Source organism: Neomonachus schauinslandi, chromosome 4 (assembly GCF_002201575.2).
Source record: "Neomonachus schauinslandi chromosome 4, ASM220157v2, whole genome shotgun sequence".
NCBI classification, from domain to species: Eukaryota; Metazoa; Chordata; class Mammalia; order Carnivora; family Phocidae; genus Neomonachus; species Neomonachus schauinslandi.
The window spans coordinates 5,230,874-5,254,333 of NC_058406.1; the positions used below are offsets into that span (position 1 = coordinate 5,230,874).

The 23,460-nt window shown below is 44.0% G+C and overlaps 2 protein-coding genes across 3 annotated transcripts in view; both read left to right on the forward strand.

Annotated features, from left to right (window-relative positions):
- CAMTA1 (calmodulin binding transcription activator 1) overlaps positions 1–5,125 on the forward strand; it is an 841,075-nt gene extending 835,950 nt beyond the window's left edge. For both annotated transcript variants that reach the window (XM_044913866.1, XM_021683402.1), the window contains one exon: positions 4,806–5,125. In XM_044913866.1, coding sequence (XP_044769801.1) covers positions 4,806–4,869 — 64 coding nt within the window. In that variant the 3' untranslated portion in view covers positions 4,870–5,125. The remainder of the gene's footprint in view (positions 1–4,805) is intronic.
- A 4,675-nt stretch (positions 5,126–9,800) lies between these two features.
- On the forward strand, positions 9,801–18,967 carry VAMP3 (vesicle associated membrane protein 3). Its single transcript, XM_021683403.1, has 5 exons — positions 9,801–9,901; positions 12,005–12,086; positions 15,337–15,495; positions 16,229–16,280; positions 17,128–18,967. Coding segments are annotated over exons 1-5 (315 nt in total). The 5' UTR covers positions 9,801–9,899; the 3' UTR covers positions 17,148–18,967.
- The last annotated feature ends 4,493 nt before the right edge of the window (positions 18,968–23,460 follow it).

The window sequence follows — 23,460 nt, forward strand, 5'->3', positions numbered from 1 at the left end:
GTTTTGTTTTTTGTTTGGGGGGTTGGTTTTGGGGGGTCTGGGGGGGGTTGTTTTGTTTTTATTTTTTTGTTTTGTTTCGTTTTTCTTGTTGTTGAGACTACAGCAGTATCCCAAAGTGGCGATCATTTTCAGCCTAGAATGCTTGGGCAAATCCAGGATTTGTCTCCAATTTTTACAGTTGAATGGTCACAGGTCAAAGTCTTGCTCCCCTAATTACCTCAATGCCAAGTCAGTCGTAGGAGTACTGTTTTCCAAGGTACTTTCGGGAGGCTGAGAACTGTGCTCCTTGCAGCTCTCCATACGGTAGTGAGAGCCTTGTAGCTACAGAAGTTGTAGTCTCTGTCCCAGTTAATTGTCTGTCCCGTCCCACGGAAGGCTGCTTTGCCTGTCTTCTGCATGGGGAAGTTCAGAAGCAAGCGTAATCATAAGGGGGTTTGTTTTTAGATGACCAGGACATTCTTAGGTTCTTTATTGGCCCTGAATGAATCTCGCAGGTGTAATTCCTTTAGAGAACCCAAACCTCAGGAACCATTAGCTGCATGTAGATAGCACATACCACACAACAGAAGTTTATTGAACATCTGTAGTCTAAGCTCTATAAATACAGTGACTGGATTTTCAAGCATAATTCCAACTTCAAAAATTCTGGTCTCTATTTACCAAGTTGTGTGCTGAAAAAAAAATAGGCTCATAATGCAGGTAGTATTGATGACCCCGGTTCACTTAGTTGATTGTTGGTTTTGGACTATAAAATTGAATTTTTTTTCTCCATTGAATTTTTCAGTTGGGTGTTTTGTGTCATGTGAATGCAACATTTGTGAGACGTGTAGTAGTAACAGATGGATAGAAAAACATAACCTTTTTTTTTTTTTTTGGAGAATGACGAGCAGGAATAATTATTACAGAGGAAGTGTACTCCTTGTAGCACATTTTGGAAATATAAGTAAGCCAGGAGAAAAGCCCAGAGGTAATAACAGCTAAACTTTTATGACCCTTCTCGTGGCAGATGTTATGTGTAGTTAACACGTGCCTTTTAGTGGTTATTCATGTCCTGACAGAGACAAGGCAACAACAGATTTCTTTTTTTTTTTTTTAAAGATTTTATTCATTTATTCATGAGAGACAGAGAGAGAGAGAGAGGCAGAGGGAGAAGCAGGCTCCCAAGGAGCAGGGAGCCCGATGCGGGACTCGATCCCAGGACCCTGGGATCGTGACCTGAGCCGAAGGCAGACGCGTAACCATCTGAGCCACCCAGGCGCCCGGCAACAACAGATTTCTGTAACTATTGGAAACATCTGTTTTTTAAGATTTGCTAACAAAAATTCGAGTATCAAATGTTCTAAATTACTTCAGTGATATAGTTAATTGTTGTGTGTTTCTTTAGAGGCAATAGATCATTCAGACATTACTTTTTGTCCAGTTGACGTTTGACTTAAAACAAAATAAAATTAAAAATTAGGTACCTCTAGTCTATCTTAATAATCTGCCCTCAAGTAATTTAGAACTCCATTTATGACTTCAGTAGGGCAGATTGTAAAAGTCTCCCAATTTCGTCTGAACGTTGAGAGGTAAATTGACATCCATGTAGTCTGCCAATTGGACATTGGAGGAGGATCAAAGTCTTCCCTTTCCTTGATTCTTATTCCCACTATTTTCAGATCTCAGATCCATTTTATAAAGTTGATAAGTGCATTTTAAGTGGAGGAATGTTTGTTCTCCCAAACACCATAGTAAAATCAACGTAAGGTCTCATAAGGGACAGCGTCTCAGAGTTGAGGAAATATAATTGTTAGGAATATAGGTGTTAGTTGTTACCAGTTTTCAAACATGTACGCCTCTCCTGCCATGGAGATTTTCCAAATGCCTTCGGAAAAACCGATACAGTAACAGTTTTTTTTCCCTCATTGTTTTGTCCTCCTGAGGTGTGTTGGAGGCAGCAGGGTGGAGAGGTGAAGTCAGACAGGCCTGGGCTCAAATCCCCACTCTGCCACTTGTTAACTGAATTATTTGAGGCAGGTTGCTTCATTGCTATAAATCTCAGGTTCTGCATTTACAAACTGGAGAGAATGGGGATGTGTTGGGAGGACTAAACAAGGTAACAAATACTAAGCCTGTACGGCCATTGGATCAGAAGCCTTCTCTTCCTCTTCCCTAATTCCTCCTGAACATCTTTCTGTTAAAAAAAAAAACAACAACTATTCCATTGAAGCCATTCGGGTATCATTTATCATGCTAACGTACTGTAAAAACCTCGTCCTGAAACTGAGAACTAAGTTCTCCACCATAGCTCAGGAGTGATGAAAGCCTAGAAATCATGTCGGAGATCAGGGCGTCTCCTTTTTCCAGTGTAGATGATCGTAGTCATCTCTGTGTGTGGACATGCATCTCTCCTTAACCTAGAGCCATGCGAGGCTATCGCTAGTTTATAGCAGAGTATTTACATGGTGACTTTGAAACCTCATGAAAACTTAGTTGACTTTTTAATTAGTTTCAAAAGAAATTGAAAAAAAAAAAAAAAAAACCCTGCAAAAACAAATGTGACCATTTTAACTAAAAGAAAAACGTTTAAGATTTACCCACTATGACCAGCTGATTACAGCTTCTTTGGTATGAGACTGTATGAAACATTTCTGGCTTATAATTCACTCTCCTTTTTCTTTCATCTCAGTGATGAACTTAATCTTTTTAAAGCGTTCCTCTTCACTCTAGAAAAACTGTGGCTGGATATCTGTGTTTATGCTGTCAGATTTTGAATTCAGAATTCTTCAGATTCTAGAAATCTCATCGGTGATGGAGTCACTCTTGCATATCTGTGAATGAGTTCTGTACTGGTGCAGAAATAAAATGTCGCATTTGAAGGAGCATGCACATTTTGCGGTGATTCAGCAACTGGGTCTGCACAAGTACAGATATTTTGCATGCCCGGAAGTAAAGGTGGCATCAATGCATGCCTTGCATTTTTCCAGCCAAAGGGCTGTTAGTATAGATATTGCATGTTTAAAAATTGAACACACAATATAGCATGTTTCAATTTTTAAAAAGCCATTTATTTATCAAGTATGCATGTCCAAAATTAGGGACCTATAATGATGCACAATTCTGTACTGTAATACGATCCAAATTACTCTAAAACTTAATCCATGGTATATTTAATTATAAAATTTAAAACTAAATAATACCTGGATCCGGTTATGAACAGAGCAATGTGTTCTAAATGTACCTGTTAAGAAGGAAGGATTTCAGCAGTTTGGAAGATACAGTGTTGATCAAGCTGGACCTGGTGTATTTAGTAAATAAGTCAGGCAAATAAGCAAGTTTTCAAACATGATAATTCTTTTCAGTATTAATGATAAAATAATAAAGCTTTTTTTCTGAAAGAGGGCAACTACTCTTTGAAGAGATTGTAGCAACGTTGCAGAATACTCAGAAATGATTCTGCTTGGAGGTGGTAAATTTCCTTAAATTGCTATAATAGCGTATGTGCCAGGCCTTTGAATCCCAGCCTGTGTAATATTAGCAACTTCCTACTACTTTTCAAAATGTTTTCTTCCCCCTGAGTGTTAACAAGAATCTTAGAAAGTAAAGTGGCATTTGTTTTAGAATAGAATTTAAATTGACTGGTATCACTTAAGATAACAGCAGAAACCTTATCCTTAGAGAATCAGAAAACTGTGTTTGGGGGATTATGACCCCTTATAGGCCCACGTGAGAAAAACAGATGAGACCTTTTCTTGTTGCACTGTTGAGGTGTAGGGTATACGTGTCCCGAGAAACTGCCGCTTCTGTTTGCCTAAACCCATTCTCCCAGCCCCGTTTTGGGAAACAAATGTTACTATACGGTATGCAGAGCTACACGCTGTCTGCCTTTGTACCACACATGCTGCCTTCAGGACTGAGACCCTGAAGCCACACTCGCATTTGATGATTTTGCTATTAAGGCAAGATCTTCATTATTTGTCACTAAAAGGAAATAATCTAGCTTACAACCCCTTCCCTGGCACTCCACCTACATCAGGTGGCCATATGCAAAACCCAAGACAAAGTTTTATATTGAAAACTATAGACCGGAGGGGATCATTAACACGTAATTTGCTGATGTGAACTTCCCATGACTCTATTGATAACAATTTCATTTAAATGTGTTTGCTACAACATGTTGGATAAATAGCACAAAGTGTACCTGCTTGGTACGCACCCCGTTGCTGTCCATCTGGGAGCACTAGGGGAAGTGACCTGAACATCTTGTAGAGTTACAGTGTGGAATGGGAGGAAGGTAAGGAATAACGAAAATCAGAAAGACTCCACAATACTGCGAGCGCAGTAGTTGAGCTGTGCAGGCGTCTGATCGGCTTCAAGATACCGGCGGTCTTGAGTCTGTGAGCAAAGCAGTTCAATCCCTGGGTGTGTCAGACGCGAAGTAAGTGTGCGTGCAGTTTCCCTAACTTGCCTCCTGTGGGGTTGCCGGCCATTAATGGTGGTCCTACCAGGCTAAAGAGGAAAGCTAGGTGAACAGTTAACTCTTCCTAGGATGAACACGTTGCTGTCACACGTGACTTAATGCTGTAGACTTCGGTTTTGCTTTGTGTTAGGAGCACTCGCTGCAGAGTAGAGTTTCAGGAAGGGTCATGTCTTCCTCCTGGAATATTTCCCCCAGTAGTGTAGCAGGAGTTTCTTTTGCCATCAGTGTTCCCAAGGGTTTTGTCTTGGTTTTTCATTTCAGAGGGAATGGTAATGGCCTTCCCCTCACCTGGCCACGGTTTCACTATATAGCTATCACCTGGTGTTCTGTTCTGTTTCTCTTCCAGAGTGAAAGAGTTGAGAAAGGCCAAGGAACTTGAAGACATACAGCAGCATCCCTTAGCAATGTGACATTGCTTTTCAGACTGTTTTCATTTCTGTTTTTAGCAGAGACAGCAACGACACGCACACGCACGCACACACATGCACACACACAATCCCTCTGCAGTTTTGGGGAGATCAGCTGCAGGATTTTAACAGGAATGTGTTGGTCATTGCATCTGCACTTTCATGGACAACTTTTAATTTGATCAGCAAGACATCTTGGAACTCAATCTTCTGTTGGATCATGGGAAAACAAGACACCACGAGGAATTGGAAGAGGCTTCCTCTTCTTAGGAAGAAGCCAGTTTCCTTCTCATATAGGGCTGTATTCAAACATCGTGTGGAACTGTACAAATATTTATACCAAAAATATAGACAAGCAAAGGTGGGGATGCACTAGCAACAAAAGAGAATGCTGCTCCTGCACCTGTCAGTTACTTCCAAGAAGCTGAATCTTTGGGATTGATTCTCAGTGGAGGGCTTAGATCATACAAATCTTTATTGGGTCCGTGTGTTCTCATTTCCTTCACTGATCTTATTTTATTTTAATTTGTGTTTGTTTTAATCTCTACAGCACACTTAATGCAACTTTTAAAATCTGCAGGTTTTTAATGTCTTGTGGAAATTTGCAGAGGGGCGGGTGTGTGGTAAACGGGTAATGCATGGGAACTAATGAGAAACAGCTTACAGAGTTTAAATTTATTTTCTTGTCCCCACCACCTCCCAAGAACCTGCGAGTATAGTGATCATCTTGTCCCTTTTGTCATGCTCAGCACTTTAATTTTTGGGCCTTACTTTCATGTGCAATGAGATTTACTTAGAGAATTGGTACAGCATGGAGCCTTTTTTAGTAACCTTGGAAACTGTAGTCATTCTAAGGAATCATAAACCTTGCCTGGACATTTGCCACCTAAAAGATCAGTGTGGTGCTGCGTTCTGGCCAGTAAATTCCATATTTTTGGCTATAATCTCATCCAAACTGAGCAGTTTCTGTGTATATATAGAAGGTAGAAACGGAAAGTGAGAAAATATTTGAAAGGGATTATATTAATTGCTAAATATTTTATTCACAAAGGTCAATAACATGGCAAGATAAAATTATTTGTATAGTTTTGTCTGAACGAGCGAGAAAAAATGTGGATGTATTGTTTGTATATATTGTATATATTAAAACAAAGAGATATGTGCATGAAATCAAGAAAAAAGAAATGAACAAAAGCAAAGCATTAGTGGCTATGGTCTGTAAAATGAAACAAAAAAAACTTTATTTCACTATAAGAGTACTTTATTTTAAATGTTCTTTAGAAGAACATTTTGCTAAAGCATGACTAAACTGCAAAAAACAAAAAACAAAAAAAAGAGCTACTGTATTTAGACTTAGGATAAAAGGCAGAGTAACATTACTTAAAAAAAAAAAGATATGTTTACATTTAATTTTGGCTACCAGGAGTTTATTTTATTTAATTTAAAATTTTTTTGCCAACGGTGCCAAGTAATGTGAATGCTAATATTGCTTAAGAAAATTAAGTTACTTTTGCTAAACAGATAATCATAAGATGAATCTGTGTATAGCTTAACACCATCCACTCACTCCAACAAAGAACACTTAGAACGATCAAAACCTGACAAAAGAAATAGTATGAAAAGTAGGAAAACGTCTCACGTTTTTCATATCTCCTGCTGGAAATCAGAAAATATATCAAAAATTGCACAAAAGTAACTAAAAATTTAAAAGATGCAAACTGGTCTCGTAGGGTTGTCCTGGTCTATTACTCTTTCCATACAATGAGGAGCCAAAGAAATCTGATGCTTTTAAAAATTAAACTACTAACATTAAATTGAGAGAATAAAGTTCGCATTTGCTGATGCCAGTTTAAAATTCCCAGGTAAAGTTTCAGGATCAGTTGGTGTAAAGCTGAGATAACAGTTTTGTTTTGTTTTTTTCTTGGTTCTGGCTGCCAACTGTAAGTTAAAGCTCAAGGCTCGTTGTGAAGCCTAAAAATATTCACAAATAAGCTTTTAAACTGGTGTCTTTAGAAGGAAGGTAGATACGAAAAGATTGTGGTAAAAACTGGGGTCAGTGCTCTTGGTGCCTTTTCTATAATTGTACTTGTTTTTTAATTACTTCCTTTCACTGCCAACCTCGGATTACTGTACAGTATATGTCTTACCGCTTGTGATCAGCTTTGACAAGTGACGGCCCCACAACCAGTAGCCACCTGTACATTTGTAAACTGACCTGGCTCGATTTTGTTTTTAAATGTGTGGGTTATTTTGCAGCTGTTGCCCTCCCCACCCCACCCCCCCGAAATGCCTATTATTTTACCCAATTTGACCTGTAGGAGGACACTGAGTAATTTACAAACACACAAATGTATGGTAAATGGGAATAGGAAGGTGAAAGCCAGCTCTTTCAGGATATCCCATATTAGTACTGAATTTAGATACGTTTATTCCATTTATTATGGTACGAATAACTGATCTTTTGACAAGAGTAATGACCTCAGTGGATTTGCGTTAACCCTCACATTAAGTCACTCATTTTTTTTTTTTTTAATGTCTCCCATGCTACATTATTAGCCAAGTAAGTTAGAAACTTCTCGAAGATAAAGACTTAACATAGAATTAGGAGGGTTCTTACGGAGGGGATAGGAAGTAGGTTCAGAACCTACCGGTGTAGCCTGCCAGTACAACTGAATCCTAGGTGAGGTACGAATGCACTTCCACTGAAACGACGCATTTCTGACCGCTTTTCCTTGGTTGTGAATCTTAATTTTGAATATAAGACGATAGGTAAGCGCAGCTTTCTTGGATAATCTGAATTCCCAAGTGCCAGGAGTAGGACTTCATTATAAAATTAATAGCTAATCTTATTCTGTCTCCTGAGGATTTAATTGCTATTCTTGTTACCCATTTGAAATCAGCTGTACTGTGTGAACGAAATAAAGACAATAACTCGAACCCCTCTCTGGCTGCACGGTCGCTTATGGCAGTTCCACACAGTAGTTGGCGCCCAATGGGGGGTCCCTGAGACTTGCATGTAAAACTAGTCTAGATGTCTTCTTTTTTGTAAGTTTTATTTTTGTAATTGTGCATGTGAAGCATCATTGAATCAATGGATCTGTTGAAGAACTCAGCTGCTGGAAACCATGCAAAATGTTTTGAATTGCCCTTAAAATATGGAAAATGTTTTCTGAATGCTTTATATTCTTTCTGCTGTAAATTAAAAATGAAGAAAATTTCCCCATACTATGTGTGTGCTTTGCTTTAACTTTACCTGATACTGAAATCCAGGGTGACCGGCCTGTTTCAAACCCAGATGAGATCATCTCATGTATCTCCTTAGATCTAGAGACAGTGTTTTGGCATCGACTGTCACAGAGCTTCAGACATGCCCATAAAAGAAAAATGTCTTCGTGGGGCGCCTGGGTGGCTCAGTCGTTAAGCGTCTGCCTTTGGCTCAGGTCATGGTCCCAGGGTCCTGGGATTGAGCCCCGCATCGGGCTCCCTGCTCGGCCAGAAGCCTGCTTCTCCCTCTCCCACTCCCCCTGCTTGTGTTGTCTTTCTCTATGTCAAATAAAATCTTTAAAAAAAAAAAAAGAAAGAAAGAAAGATGTCTTCGTAAGCCACTGCCCCTAGAACCCTTGCTTCTCAATGGTCTTCTCAGGCACCTCTCAACATACCAGTTACTTGAAACATAAAGACACCGATCTAAATTCACCACTGCCGCTAAAATCCTCTGCTGTTTTTGAAAAGGCGTTTTCCAACTGACTACTAATATCCATCTTCTTTTCTGAGAATTCTGTCATCATCTCCTTTCCTTTCACTGCAGTATCATCTTGTCTCCCTGGTAGTCCCTCTTCCACGGAGTCCCGCGTGGATGCTCCTGCCAGACCAAGTCCGCAAGGTATCTCCCAACTCCACCAGGCCCCAGTGGTTTCTAGAGCCCACTGCATTTAAATGACATTCTCCTTGCTTGTTTAGCCTCACTCTTTATTCTGTCTTATTTTCACCTGTACCCCAACCTGCCCCTTCCGGTTGGGCGGTGCAAACCATGTCCATTTCCACTGCTGTCTGTGGTCATGTTTGTTCATCCCTTGCCTGGAGAGTTCTCTTCTTATCTACTTACCCAACTCAAATCCCACCTCCTCTGTGACACTCTTGTTTATTCCAATACACACTGACCTTTCCCTTTTCAAATTATTACATTGACAGTCGGAAAAGACAGTTCGGTATTTAAGTATTTTAGTTTCCATTTCTCATCTCACCCGCCGGTTGACCTGGCAGTGTTTTTGCAGTGTTGCTTTTTTGTTTTGTTTTTTTAAGGTAGGCGTTGTCTACGTTGGTAGGATACTTCCAGTAACAACTTTAAATACATTGCAGAGTAACTCACTGCATTTGGATTTGTGCCTCCGCCGACAGCCGACCAGAAGTTGCGGACCTACTCTGTGCCGGGGCCCGGGAATATAGAAACACAGAAACTAACACAGCTCCTCATGGCCACGCTCCCGTAAACAGATTGTAGTACGGTCTGTGCAGTGACAAATACTTGAGTCACAAACGAGCACACGAACAGAGGGAGTCTAACCCTATCAGCGCCTGTGATAAATACCCCAAAGGGACTTCCGATCTCATTTTAACAAGTTTCCCTGGGAAACGTGGGGTCCCCAGGACCACTGGGTTAACGCGGGACTTCAAGCAGAAGCACACCGTCAGTCTCCAGTACTGTCACGGCCAGGGAAATGGCTCCCGGGCCCAGAACAATGCACCACGCCCCCGACCCAATTTACCTACACAGTCCCCTTACAGCGCCTAATGCGCCACATGCCCCAGCGTCGCACGGGCGGCGGCGGGCAGAGCGCGCCCCGCGCACTCAGCTCGCGCGGGACCGCCCCGCGCTCTCGGGTGGCCCCGCCCCGCTGAGCCCCGCCCCCTTCCGGCGCGCCCCTCCGCGGCCGCGCCCGGCGACGTCATCTGCCCCGCGCCGCCGCCCCGCCCAGCTCCTGGCCTTCGGTCCCGCTGCGCCGCTGTGCTGACCGTCGCCCGCCGTCGCCAAAATGTGAGTGACGCGGCGAGACGCGGGGCGGCCTCGGACTTCTGGGGGCGGTGGCCCGCGGCTGGGACCCTCCCCCGGCTCGGTTCCCCCCACCCACCCCGGCAGCCGCTCGGACGCGGGCCTGCGCGGTGGCTCCCGAGGGCCAGGGGTGGGCGGTGGCCCCGAGGGTGCGGGCTGCAGGCGGGCCGAGCCAGCGCCGCGGCGCAGCTCGCAGCCCCGCGGCTGTCGGGCGATCGCGGAAGAGGCGGGGGCGGGGCGGCCGGGGGCTTCCCGGAGCTAGGAAACGCCCCCTCTTTCCCCTGACCCTACCTGGACCCCACTCCCTTCTCCGCTTCCCTTAACCTCAGCCCGAGGCTCCCGAGAGGAGCGGTGGCCACTGCCCTAGACCTGGAGCGCCCGTTCGCCGCCTGGTGCTGGGCTGGGCTCCGGAAGTTGCAAGGGAAAGGACCTCGGCCCTGTGTAGAGCGGACTCAGGAGCAGAGCTGTGGACCTTCCCTCTTTAAGCAGAAGCCGTCTTGTAGTGGCCCTTAAAAACATGGAGTTTTCCATGGTAACATTCAGAGAAAACTGTCAAGAGTCACAAGGACCCTCTGGCCCCTCCAGCCTGTCCATCGCTCACCTACAGAGGAGGAAGGAATGGGTGCTTCCCCCGGTTTCCTTCTAGGAGCTAGGGTCTCCACTCTAGAGTGTACCTGCTGAGGCTGCTGTGCCAGGAAATCAGTGGTTAAGGTCTAGATCCGTGGAACCATATGGGACGTGGTCTAAAGACAGGCTCCACTGCAACCAGCCGTGTTGACTTTCTAAACCCCACTTTACACTTCTGTAAAATGAGGTTAATAGTAGTACCCCCTTCAAAGAGTTATAAGGATTAAATGAGAAAACATACCAGTACATGGTCCTTCACTACTATCAGAGAATAAAAATAAAGTGTTAAGGGCAGGCATGGGACCTGCTACATCCCTGGTCCTTGACACATGGTAGGTATGAAAGAACTTGAATCAATGGATGCATCAGTAGCTGTTGTGTACAAGACACATACTAGGTGCTGTCTTGGATACAGGGAAGAAACCTCTTAGACACAGGAATCTGTAAGGCAAGACATTACAGATGACCCTTGAACAACATGGGTTTGAACTGTGCAGGTCCACTTACACGTGGGTTTTTTCTGATAAATACAGGACTGTAAATGTATTTTCTCTGTCTTGTGATTTTCTTAACGTTTTTTCTCTAGCTTACTTCATTGTAATAACATGGTGTGTAATACATATAACATACAAATATGTGTAAACTGACTGTTTATGTTATTGATAAGGCCTCTGGTCAACAGTAGGCTATTAGTAGTTACATTTTTGGAGGACTCAAAAGTTTTATGCAGATTTTCAGTTGTGGGGAAGGGAAAGGGGTTAGCACCCCCAAAACCCACCTTGTTCAAGGGCCAGATGTGTGTGTGAAAAATCAAAGCGTGGCCAACCAAGTAATGGAAGCAATAAGGACTTCAGAACCACAGTGGTCAAGGAGGATCTGCCTGTGGGGAAATAGGCATTCAGTGAGGATTTGAAGAGGAGTACCTTTTAAGAGAGGAAGCACTGCTTCATCTCACCTTTCCCACTCATACCACCCCTCCTCCCTGCATCTTGATGTTCCTGACCCTGTTTCTGTGAATGAATATATTTCTCCTTACTGGAAAAGTGGCATTCTGTAATTACTCGTAACTATGAAAACAATTCTTGCCACAATGAGAGATCAGAAGAGTACTGAGTGCATTTAAGTAGATGTGTGCCTTTAAACAATAAAAAATCGGGAGGTAGAGTTTCTCTCTCTTAGGATCCTTGATCTGAAGATCAGGTGCTTCAGCGATGCAAAGTAGAGCTTACTAAACCTTCACTTTAGACTCTGGTCACTTTTCACATATGGATGAATCTTGGAAATTATAGAGGAATTGGAAGAAACGTCATTAGAACCTTTGTTCATTACTGTAGGAAGGATTTCTTTTTCTGCTTTAGTTCTGAAACTTCTCACAGCGAGGTCTTGGAATAACGTCTTCATACTTACAGAAACGTATTTGGAATCAGAATTTACTCATGCTTGTGCCTTTCCACGTTTCAGGTCTACAAGTGCACCAGCAGGTTCAAGTGCTGCCTCTGGCAGCAACCGAAGACTTCAGCAGACACAAAATCAAGTAGATGAGGTACTGCTCTCAAATATTGAAAACAGGGAATTTTAAACCAACATGGGAACACTCTGGAAAGAATTCTATTTAGAAAAAGTATCATAAAAGCATGAGTATAAAGGAAATTTTGACTGTTTCATAATAACAAATGAGCTAAACTCTGAGAACTCAGTCTCCAGGTGTCATGCTTGTTTTCCTGTGACCAAATCTTGTGTCTTAACCACAGACACTCCTCCTGAGAACATCTCTCCAAGAACCACTTTATAAGATACAGTTTGCCACAATTAAAAAAAAAAAAAAAAAAGGAAAAAAAAAAAAAAGAACCACTTTACTAAATAGGGTAATAGAGTTTTAAGGATTAGGCCTATAGATTGTTCAAGCCAAGACCAGTCGCTCTGACCAGATTTTTCATCAAAATGCTTCCTACAGTAGCCTGACATACTGGTTACCAGGCTTGAGGAAGCCTCTAGAACTCCGTTCCAGTTGTTGCCCATTCACGTACCAAAGGCAGATGCTGGCAAACTGCTCTAGCCCAACAAATCGAAATTTGTGGAATTCTTGAGTCAGAGGACCCTCACAGCATCTTTTGTTCTGCTCTGTATATGCAGACCCACAGTGGAAGACAGTGAGAAGTTCAGACTAGTATTCTATAGCCCAAAGAGCTGTCAGTGTCCAACAAAGACATCTTCGTCTTTCTGCACTTAGCTGCTTTAAAAAGCAGTTAAACTTAGGTTAGATTGCATTATTAAATCATTTGGTAATATTTTGGTCTGATGGTTTTGTTTATGAACTGAATTCTGAAAATTTTACATTTCCATGGTAAGAAACCCATTCTAATTCCATCCTGGATGAAACTTTTGTTTACTTACAAAATCAAACTAGGTCCTTTTTCTTAACCAAAGGAATTTTAAGGAGAGGTGTTTTGTTTTGTTTTAATTGAGGTGAAATTTACGTAACATACAATTAGCCATTAACCAGTGGTTTTCAGTGTATTTACAATGTTGTGCAGCCATTACCTCTGTCTAATTTCACTACTTTAGCACTCCCCCGAAGAACACCCTGGACATGTGTAATCATCACTCCCCGTTCCCCTTTTCTCCCATTCCTGGTAACCTGTAATCGGCTTTCTGTTTCTATAGATTTGCCTGTTCTGGCTGTATCCTATAAAGGGGATCATGCACCGTGTGGCCTTTTGTGTTTGGCTTCTTTCACTCAGCATAATGTTTTCACTGTTCATGTTGTAGCATGTCAGTACCTCCTTCCTTTTTATGGCTGAGTGGTGGTCCATGGTGTGTTTGTGTACATAATTCGTTTTTCTTTTCATCTGTGGAGGGGTTTTTGAGTTTCCACCTTTTGACTGTCATGAATAATGCTGCTGCAAACATTCATGGACAAATTTCTGTGTGGACGTATGTTTTTATTTCTCTTGGATATGTATCTAGAAACAGGAGTGCTGGATTACATGGTAATTCTGTGTTTCACTATTTGAGGACCTGCCAAATGGGTCCACAGTGGCCGGGCCAGCCTTCATTCCCTCCTGCAGTGTCCGGGGGCTCCTGCTTTTCCACATCCTCACTAACACTGGTTAGTTTCTGCTTTCTCTGCGTGTAGCTGCCCTCCTTAGTGAATATGAAGTATTTCATCATGGTTTTGGTTTTCATTTCCTTAATGACCAGTAGGTCGAATATCTTTTCATGGGCTCGTTGATCATTTGTATACATTCTTTGTAGAAGTGTCTATTCAAGTCTGTTGCCTGGCTTTTAATTGGGTAGTTTCTGTCCTTGTTGTTGGAGAGTAAGATTTCCTTATATATATGTATTCTGGATATTAAACTCTTATTAGATAAATGATTTGCAAATAGTTTCTTCTATTCTATAGATTGTCTTTTCACATCCTTGATAATGTCTTTTGATACACAAAAGGTTTTAATTTTTAAAAAGTTAAATTTATTTTTTCTTTTGTCGTTCTTGATTTGGTGTCAAATCCATGGCCAAATCTGAAGTTTGGAAGATTTGCTCTTATGTTTTCTTCTAAGAGTTTTATAGTTTTTAACTCTTATTCTTAGGTCATTGATCCATTTTGAGTTAATTTTTATATATAGGGTTAGGTGTAAGGGTCCAGTTTCATTCTTTTGCATATGGCTGTCCCGTTGTCCTAGCACCATTTGCTGAAGAGACCATCCTCCTCCTCACTGAATGATCTTGACAGCTTTGTCCAAAAATCAGTTGGCCATAGATGTTGGAGTTGATTTCTGGATCCTCAGTCTGTGTGTCTGTCCTTACGCTAGAATCACACTGCTTTGGTTACTGTAGCTTTGTTGTAAGGTTTTGAAATTGGAAAGTCTGAGTCCTCCAACATTTCCTTTTTCAGTATTGTTTTGGCTCTTCAGGCCCCTTGCAATTTCATAAAAATTTAAGGATTGGCTTTTCTGTTTCTGGGAGGGGATGGTAGGGGGAGAAGGCCAGTGGAATTTTAGTAGAGATTGTGTTGAATCTGTATATCTGTACAGTGCTTTGAGACATCTTGCCATCTTAATAACAGTAGGTGTTCCCATCTATGAACATGGAATGTCTTCCTACTTAATTAGGTCTTTAGTTTCTTTCAGCAATGTCTTGTAGTTGTCAGTGCACAAATCTTTCGCCTCCTTGATTCAATTTATCCCCTAGGTATTTTATTCTTTTGGATGCTACTGTATATGAAATTATTTTTTTAGTTTCCTTTTCATTTCTCTTGTATGGAAACATTCTGATTTCTGGGTGTTGGTCTTGTACCCTGAACCTTTACTGAATGTGTTTATTGACTCTAGTAGTGTGTGGATTCTTTAGGATTTTCCATATACGGAATCATCTGCAAATAGAGATCATTTTACTTCTTTCTTTCCAATTTGAATGTCTTTTATTCTTTTCCTTGCCTAATTGCTCTGGCCAGAACTTTCAGTACAGTGTTGAACAGCATTAGTGAGAGTGGTCATCTTTACTTGTTCTTGATCTTAGGGAGAAACTCTCCACATCAAGCATGGATGTTAGTTATGGGTTTTTCCATAAATGCCCTTTATCATGTTAGAGAAGTGCCCTTCTATTTCTAATTTGCTGAGTATTTTCATCATGAAAGAGGGAGCCACTCCCTGCTCCCTCCTTTTTAAAAGAAAGTTGTGGCTCAAAGTCATAAAGTGCTGACCTGAAAGAAAATGAGCCCATTTACCTCACTGAGAGTTTTGCTTGTTCTTCCCTTCCTTTATGTGTAACTTGGTGTGATTGCGTTCATTCAGGTAGTGGACATCATGAGAGTCAATGTGGACAAGGTGTTGGAAAGAGATCAGAAGCTCTCAGAGTTAGATGATCGTGCAGACGCGCTGCAGGCAGGAGCGTCCCAGTTTGAAACAAGTGCTGCCAAGTTGAAGAGAAAATATTGGTGGAAGAATTGCAAGGTAATTTTCTTTTAACTGGTTTTTACGTTAAGTCACCCTCTGTATTCTCGGAGGGTCAACTAAGGCTATGGGTATTGGAGATGAGTTTGACGGCCCATACGTGGAAAACTGGATGACTCTGAGTCTGAAGCACTGACTGCATGCTCTTTCCTATCCCCTCAGCTAGGAATGCTCCATGACCCGTGGCTGACCTTAAGAAGCATATAGAACAGGAATGTCCAAAATCAGTCACCAACCTAAGCCCCTTCCAACCCTGCACCCCGACCCTGCAAAGCCCTGAACACATACTGGCAGGAGAGGGCTGGGGTTGGTGGTCCGCTGGCCTGTGGTTCAGCGAGTGGCTCCGGGGTCACAACATGGGTGGGTGCAGAAAGCAGCCCACAAGCAGCGTACCCCAAAGCAGACCTTATACATCTCACGGCCCCCTTACTGATATACAAGTGACACTTTCTGATACACAGGACAAGCGCAGTAGCCCTGCCTTGTGTGAAGAACTTGTATACACAAGCAGATGCCTTTCCAGGGACCACAAGTCATTTGACCATTTTCTAAAAAGCAGATAAATAACTTCATGCCGTAATTGAGAACAGTAAATTTAGGCCTTAAAGACTATGAATTATTTCAGATTATAGTGCACCTTAACTTCTCAGTCCGTGACTAGAATATCATACTCTGCAGTGAGCACCCTAATGTCTATGTTTGGAAATGTGAAATGGTCTATGTTTTGTCATAGATGTGGGCGATAGGGATTGTCATTGTGGTCATCATCATCATCATCATCATCGGTGAGTTCTCCTGCCCTAAATTCATTATTCAAGTCTTCTCGGTGTGGTCACAGCTGATTTCACATACAAGAACTCAGAATAAAAGTTCTCTCAGAACTGTTAGTTGACTCCAAAGATTTTCATTTTCTTCAGTAAATGTTTTAAATACTTGAGTGTTACTTCATCAAAATCCAAGGGTTTTTTAAATATAAACATTGGCCCTTTGAAGTTAGAGAAAATGTATTCATTTCCACTGACCCATCTGTTTTCAGTCTGAGTACATCTTCATCTGCTATTTCCTTTTATAAGAAAGAGTATCGTCTATTGATTAAAAGCATGACTACCTGTTCTCCACCGTGGCTCCATTCCCATCCAGCTGCGTGGCCTTGGGCAAGCAGTTTAACGTCCCTGGTCCTCAGTTTCTTCACTTGTAAAGTGGGGATGATAAAGTACCTGCCCCTTAATGTTTGCTGTGAGGACACCACTGCTCAACATAGAAAAAGTGGATGTGATGGTACCCGGCGCATAGGAGTAATGATAGCTGGGTAAGTAAGTAAATCCACACAGACAGGCATGCGTGCACGAAGTATGATTACTGACGTTATTACTACCGCTACCGTATATGATACTGGAACAGGCCGTTGACGTTTGTAGCCCAGGACCTGGGAACCATTTGCAAAAGCAGTTCTTCCCATCCGTTCTCGACAATGTCCTCAAGCCCTCGACAAAGTGTAGAGAAGCCACTAGTAAGAAGTTGGCCAAATTGAATTGCATATTTAGACTGTGATGTTCACTGTTAACTCTGGGTGTGCAGTGGGAGACTGAACTGTTGTTTCCTCTGCTTCTTTGTGTCTCCCCTGCTTGTTAGTGTGGAATGTTTCCCCGTGAAGAACCAGCGCAGCCCCAGCCTGCCGTTCAAGAAAGCTCTTCAAGACATTTGACTTAGAACCTGCTATATTCTCGAGCTCGCCTACTGTTCTGTCTAAACTGATTATTTTCTGTTTGTTACCGTAAAGTTTAATTTCTAGGCAACGTGCCTTTGTAATGTCATAAGCACTCCAAACTTGAAAGTGCAGCCACCCGGCCCACACCTGGCCCGGCGCCTTCACAGATTGCACGCGGCTGATGGAGAGGATCTCTTAACTTCCCGAGTGTCATCACCTCGAAGTCATGTTGTCTGATGCATTGGTGTTAATTCCAGTTAAGGGAATTTGTTCCAAGTTAGCTATCCTTGCCGTCTGACATCTTCAGAACCACATTGTAAACCTTTAGGTAATCAGATTTCCAGTTTGTGCCTTCCAGAAAGAACACTACTGCCTAACGCAGATCTGTAACCATAACAGGTTGTGCCTTATTTTGCTATTTTTCTGGTTCCCTAGAAGAGAACTCTCTACTGTTTATAAGCACTACTGACTCTTGCGCTGTATTTAAAATAAGATGTGGATAGAGTTTTGGCTCTTACATTAGATATGAAGATGTTTACTTTCTTGTTACTGTTTTTGTATCACTTGCTAAAAAATATTATTTTAATCAGACATAATAGCCTCTTTAAAACATTTTTATAGAACTATGGCTATGACCAAAGTTTCTATTTTGCCAAAAAGTTGAATGCCCAGTACAGTGTCCTTAAGTCTGTTCCCGACAGATAAATTCAAAAAAGTGAGAAATGGAACTTAAGGTGCCCTTCAGAATTAAAATTAAAATTACAATCTTGTCTGTGAACCCTCTACATCCTAACAGGCCTTTCTTGCCTTTGGAGTGCTGTGGTCAGCGCAGCTCCCCCTCTGATTCAGCATTGCTCCCAGGGGTGAGGGAAGGTTTAAGCTAGACTCTGACCATCTCATCCCTGGAGACTGAGTTCTACCCGGCACTTCACAGAATGTCAGCTGTGGACTCCAGTAGGTCTCTAATAATTATGTGAGCAACAATTCTGCAGCCTTCGAGTGAGACCATCTGTGAACTGGTCCTTAACTGGCCCAATCCCCATAGACAATAGTCTTTGGGAGTTTTGTTTCCTATTTTTATTCATATTCCACTTCCTAAATCTGTCTTCTAAATTATGCTTTCAATTGGGCATTGGGCAGGGGTGGATGACTCTTCTTGGAGGATAGCTAACCAGAGACCCTTTCTTTCTTCAGCGTCATAGATTGCACAAGATGCTGTTCTGGAAATAGCTTTGTCATCTGAGAGACTTACTGTGTATGTGAGATGTGCATCATCAGGGCGGGTGGCTTAAGGATGGGAATTCAGGTAGGCATGCAAACAGGCAAGGAGGCGCTGAGGGACAAATGCAGGGGTATTACTACTCTGGCCCATGGTTACTGGAGGATTCCAAAATTCCTGTTCACATGCTAGCATGGGACTTACAAAGCAACAACAGTTGAGGGGCACCAGGACACGGACTCCCTTTAATACCTATTCCCCTGGCCTCACTGAGATGCTGCGGTGTTGAAGACACGCCCTGCAGGACGCCCAGCTGTGAGAAGGAAGCAGCGGGGTCAGTGTGGGGCGGGCCGTGGGCCCACCCCTCCGCTCAGGGGCTCTGGCCAATCTGACTCTGAAACCTTGGTGCTCCCTCCTTGCCTCGTGCCCAGTCCCATGTAACCCGCTGGCTCCTGCATTAACCCAGGGGCACCTCGCTTGTATCTGTGCATTTAGCTGGGAACTTACCCACTATAATGAACTGAATAAACTGTTTATAAACGGAATTCCGGTATCTGTGTTGCTTGTAGAAGAATAGCTGTGCATGGTCCAAGTCTTAAAAATGGCATTCCTTGCTGCTGCCCTCACCTTCACTTAGAAACCCCAAACTCCACTTTCTCTTCTTCTCCCCAGTTCCCTCCCCGAGGACTCATTTCTTAGTGCCCAGCATTTCCCTGTACTCTAGTAAACCCAAGCAAACCCTTCCCCTCGTGAAAAGTATAGATGAATGGGGGCTGGCTTTCTCACGATTACCAGAATGCTCAGGATCTGGCTTTTGAGTTTCTTAAATATATGTTCTTTAAAGAATGACGTGCAGAGCTGGCCCTGTGTGTGGTAGAATAGCAAGCCGCCTATGTGGCCCACAGGGAAGGTAACGTGGATGGGCGAGAGACTTCTCCAAACATGGCTCTTGTTTTGATTCAGCACATCCGTCCCCTTGAATACACTTCCCTTCTTAATCTACCACGGCTAGGGAACAATATAACGGGTGGAAGTAGCCTTTGCTTACAGTTGCGATAAAATGCTGTTTCCTATAGAAATCTGGGAGAGAAGAGGTTGACTTCTTCCATCACCTTGACCTTGGAGAGGTGGGCACCACTTTTCTTATCTGGCATGCTAATGTGTCCTGGCAAAGCACTTACAGTAGAACTGTGCTGTTTGTTCAGGACCTTTATATAATGAGATCTACATAAATTTTGGTGCCATTTTCAAGATTTTGAAGGAAAATCTACCATAAATGCACTCTTTTCTGCCTCTCCTGTAAATGTCAGGATTCCTCAGCCAACTGGGTCCTCAGCCAACTTCTCTTTCCATTCTACCCACTCTCCCTGGTCAGCCTTACCTACTCCCATATCTCTAATCGTTAATGTACTGATGATTCCTGGCCTAGTGGATACAGGCCTCTCAAACTCAGCATGGACCAAACAGAAGTAAGCATTCCCCGGCCGCACGCTCCTCTTCCTACCGTTAATAGTGTCCGTTCCAGAAAATGGCACCACCATCCAACCAGTGTCCACGCCAAACAAGTCCACTGGACTTGCTGATATTTTTAGTCACCATACAGATCACTCCGAATGTGCTGGAGTGGTACATAATAAACATTCTCCAAATCTCAACGGCTTAAAGTTATTTCCTCACTCGTGACTCATGTCCAGTGCCAGGCCACGGGAAGGTTCTGTCGTCAGTCCTCAGGGAGGGGCTTCCTGTAAACATGTGTTCAGGTTATCAGGGTGGCAGGAAGGGAGCATCAGGAATTGGGCACTGGCGCTCAAGGCTTCCGTCTGGTAGTTGGGTTAGGAGCTCTCCTACTGGCCAAAACAAGTCACGTGACCCCGCCTAACCTCAGAGGTGGCAGGGGACACATGTCACCGGAAGGAGAAATGTGATGTTTGTGAACATTTGCATTCCTGATGACAACTTTAGTCAAAGAATGGGGCGAATTCCCCTTGACTCAGAAGTATTTTCAAACGAGGTGTGCATCCTACATGATGATTCTATATTTGTATCACTAATAGAATGTTTTTTGAAGTATGATTTTTTTTTATTACTCGTTTTGAGTGAGGATTGTTTGTTTAAAATTGAACTGCTTAGTGCATTTAAAAATAGCATCCTTGGGGACGCCTGGCTGGCTTAGTCGGTGGAGCGTGAGACTCTTGATCTCAGGGTGGTGAGTTTGAGCCCTGCGTTGGGTATAGAGATTACTTAAAAAGAAAATCTTTAAAAAAAAAAATAGCATCCTTATTTACAACTAAGCTGCTTTTCATACTAGCAGAAGATTCAATTTGTAAAACCACAATTTACTAAATAAACCAATTATGGCATAATTATTAGAAAATAATGGATATTCTTTTCTCATCCTTTAAATAGCAAGCTAAGTGCATTTCAAAATCTTCTACTGGTCTTTATACTGTCAAGACCACGGGCAATCCCGCTAACACAAGGGCTTGCCTTTAGCCCAGGCTCTGGATCCTGAGCCTAACAGAATCCTTCCCTCCAGCCATTCCCTGTTGTCTGCAACTCTCCCCCTGCTTCATCCCCTTCTCCCTCTCTGTTGGATCACCCCATCAGACCCTAATCGTGGTCCGCACATCCCTCCCTTGGGCAAACAAACACTTGTTCATAGCCCCACACAGCAAAACCCCTCCCCACAGCTCCCCGTGGTCACTGCCTCACAAAGCACTTTTCCTCCAGCCAACACTATTGAGATATCTTTAACCAAGGTCGCCATCTTGGCGAAGCACCACAGAAATTTCTCTGCCCTTGTCTTACTCTGCGCATCACCAGCATTTGATACAGTTAATAGCTCTCCCCTTGAAATATTTTATCTAGCTTCCATGACCCAACATTCTTCTGCTTTTCTTTCAACCCCATCTATGGCTCCTTATTCTTCACCAGGCTCTCTGCTTGGCCTCTGAATCTCCATGCCTCTCTCCTCCCCCAGTCTTGGCCTTTGGCCCTTTTCTATTTGCATTCTCATGTTGACACCATTTCACCCATGACTGTAATCACCATAGGGACTCTGGCCTCTCCCAAATGTCAGCCATATCTCCATCCCTGGCCTCTCCCCTACGTCCCAGGCTGGGAGATCCAATCACCCACCTGCATGTGTAATGCACTGCTCAAACATATCGTGTGGGAAACAAGTCTCCATTCTCCCTTCATCAAAACTTACCATCCCCACCTGTCCATCTAAGTTGATGACCCATGACACACAGCACTGCTTACACTCAAGACCCAGGAGTCGTCCTTGGTCACTCTCTCTTCTTACAACATACATTCAACTCATCGGCAAGGTTCTGTGCCCCAGATGCATCCCACGTCCAGTCTCCTTTCACCATACTTCGTGGCACCACCCTAGTCCAACCGGTTCTCAGGCCTCTTCTTGTAACTAACAGCTTCCTGTTAACTACTCCCTGTGTAGAAGTCTGGCTGATTCAGATCACTAGCTTGCTTAGAATCCTCTTTCCACTTTCCATTTTTTAGAAAAAAAATCCAAATCGCATTCCCTAATTATAATCTGGCCCTTCCTAACTTCCTGATCTTCCCTAACACCATTCCTCCTCCCTCTGTGAATTCTCCAGGCAAAGTAGATGTTCCTTCTGTTCCTTAACAACACACCTGCTCTGTCAGGGCCTCTGCAGGTGCCTTCTGCCCCCTCCATTGGGTCCACCCCCCACACAGACGCACACACTCAGGTTTCAATTCGCCTTCTCAGAGAGGCTTCCCCCATCACCAGGTTGACGTGTCTGTTGCCTCCTTCACCCTCCATCCCCGTCCCAGCTACACTTCATCCTCGTTTCACGTTCCACACAGCACTCTCCACTTTCGGACCTCTACGCGCTGGCTTGTGTTTTCTGTCTTCATAAAAGGCAGACTCCCTGAATGGCAGGGACTTTTGCCACTGCTCCTTCTCAGGGGCCACAATCATCCCGGCCTAGATCATCCACTCAGTAAGTATTTGTTGAATGAACGCAGTTCGACAAAACATAGCTTGAGAGGGAGATCTGCCATCATTTGGGAAAAGGAGATGTTTTATCCAATACATGATATGAACAATTGACACACTTCACTGCCCCCCCCCCCTTTCTATACAACTCCTTTCATTCATCCAATAAATACTGAAGGTTTTTCATGTACCAGGCACTGGAGAGGGGAGGAGCTCTGCACTTCGGATGAGTCGACACACAATCTAAAAAACCTTCAGACTTGGTATTTTTAAAAAGGCCTTGGCTACACCTTCCTTTTCTGAAACCGTGTCGTTTACATACACTTGTCTTCCCCCAGTTGCCAAATCAACCTGTAACTTCAGGAAGACCGGGGAAATGTTTAGAGTCCGTCGTCAAAATTCCGCTTCTGAAACCCGGCTTTGATCTTCCCAGAGCTGCTCTGCTGCCGGGGCCTCCGAGCCTCAGGAGCTGGCGGGCGCGAGAGCAGGAAGGTTGAGCAAGACGCAAAAACGGAACCCGAGAAGGCGCCGACGAGGCGCTCGGTTGCCCAGTACTTCTTCCCGCGGCCCGGAACTGGCCCGACCCGCGCCCCGGGGCTGTCCCCCACCCCTGTGCCGCCGGCCCCGGCCACCTGCGCGCCCCGCCGCCGGGTCGCCCGCCCCGCCCCGCCCGGGGCCCGCCCCCTCGTGATTGGCGGCTCGAGCGCCCTATCCCTGCCGCGCTGGCTCCAGCCGCCCCGCGGCCCCTTCCCCCCACCCACCCTCCCTCCGGCGCCGAGAAGGGGGCGGAGCACTCGACTCGCGCGGCCTTAACTCCAGCCCCCTCCGAGCCCCTCCGCCCCCCGCCTACGCGCCGGCCTGCCGGGATTGGCCGAGCGCCGCCCTCCGCCCGATCCCCGGCGTTATGTAAGATGCTCCGGTGCCTTCTCCCCGCCCACTCGCCTTCGGTTATGTAACTCGGGCGCCCCGGCGCGGGCCCCGCCCCCTGGCCAATGGGGGCGCGCAGAGCCGGACGAGGCGGCCAATCGCGAGGTCTGGGGGCGGGGCCGCATC

Bases quoted from the DNA above. Each gene is read 5' to 3' on its own strand.
- VAMP3 (XM_021683403.1), top strand. The intron at 15,496-16,228 runs GTAATTTTCTTT...GTTTTGTCATAG, and splicing joins ATTGGTGGAAGAATTGCAAG to ATGTGGGCGATAGGGATTGT. The intron at 16,281-17,127 runs GTGAGTTCTCCT...CCTGCTTGTTAG, and splicing joins CATCATCATCATCATCATCG to TGTGGAATGTTTCCCCGTGA.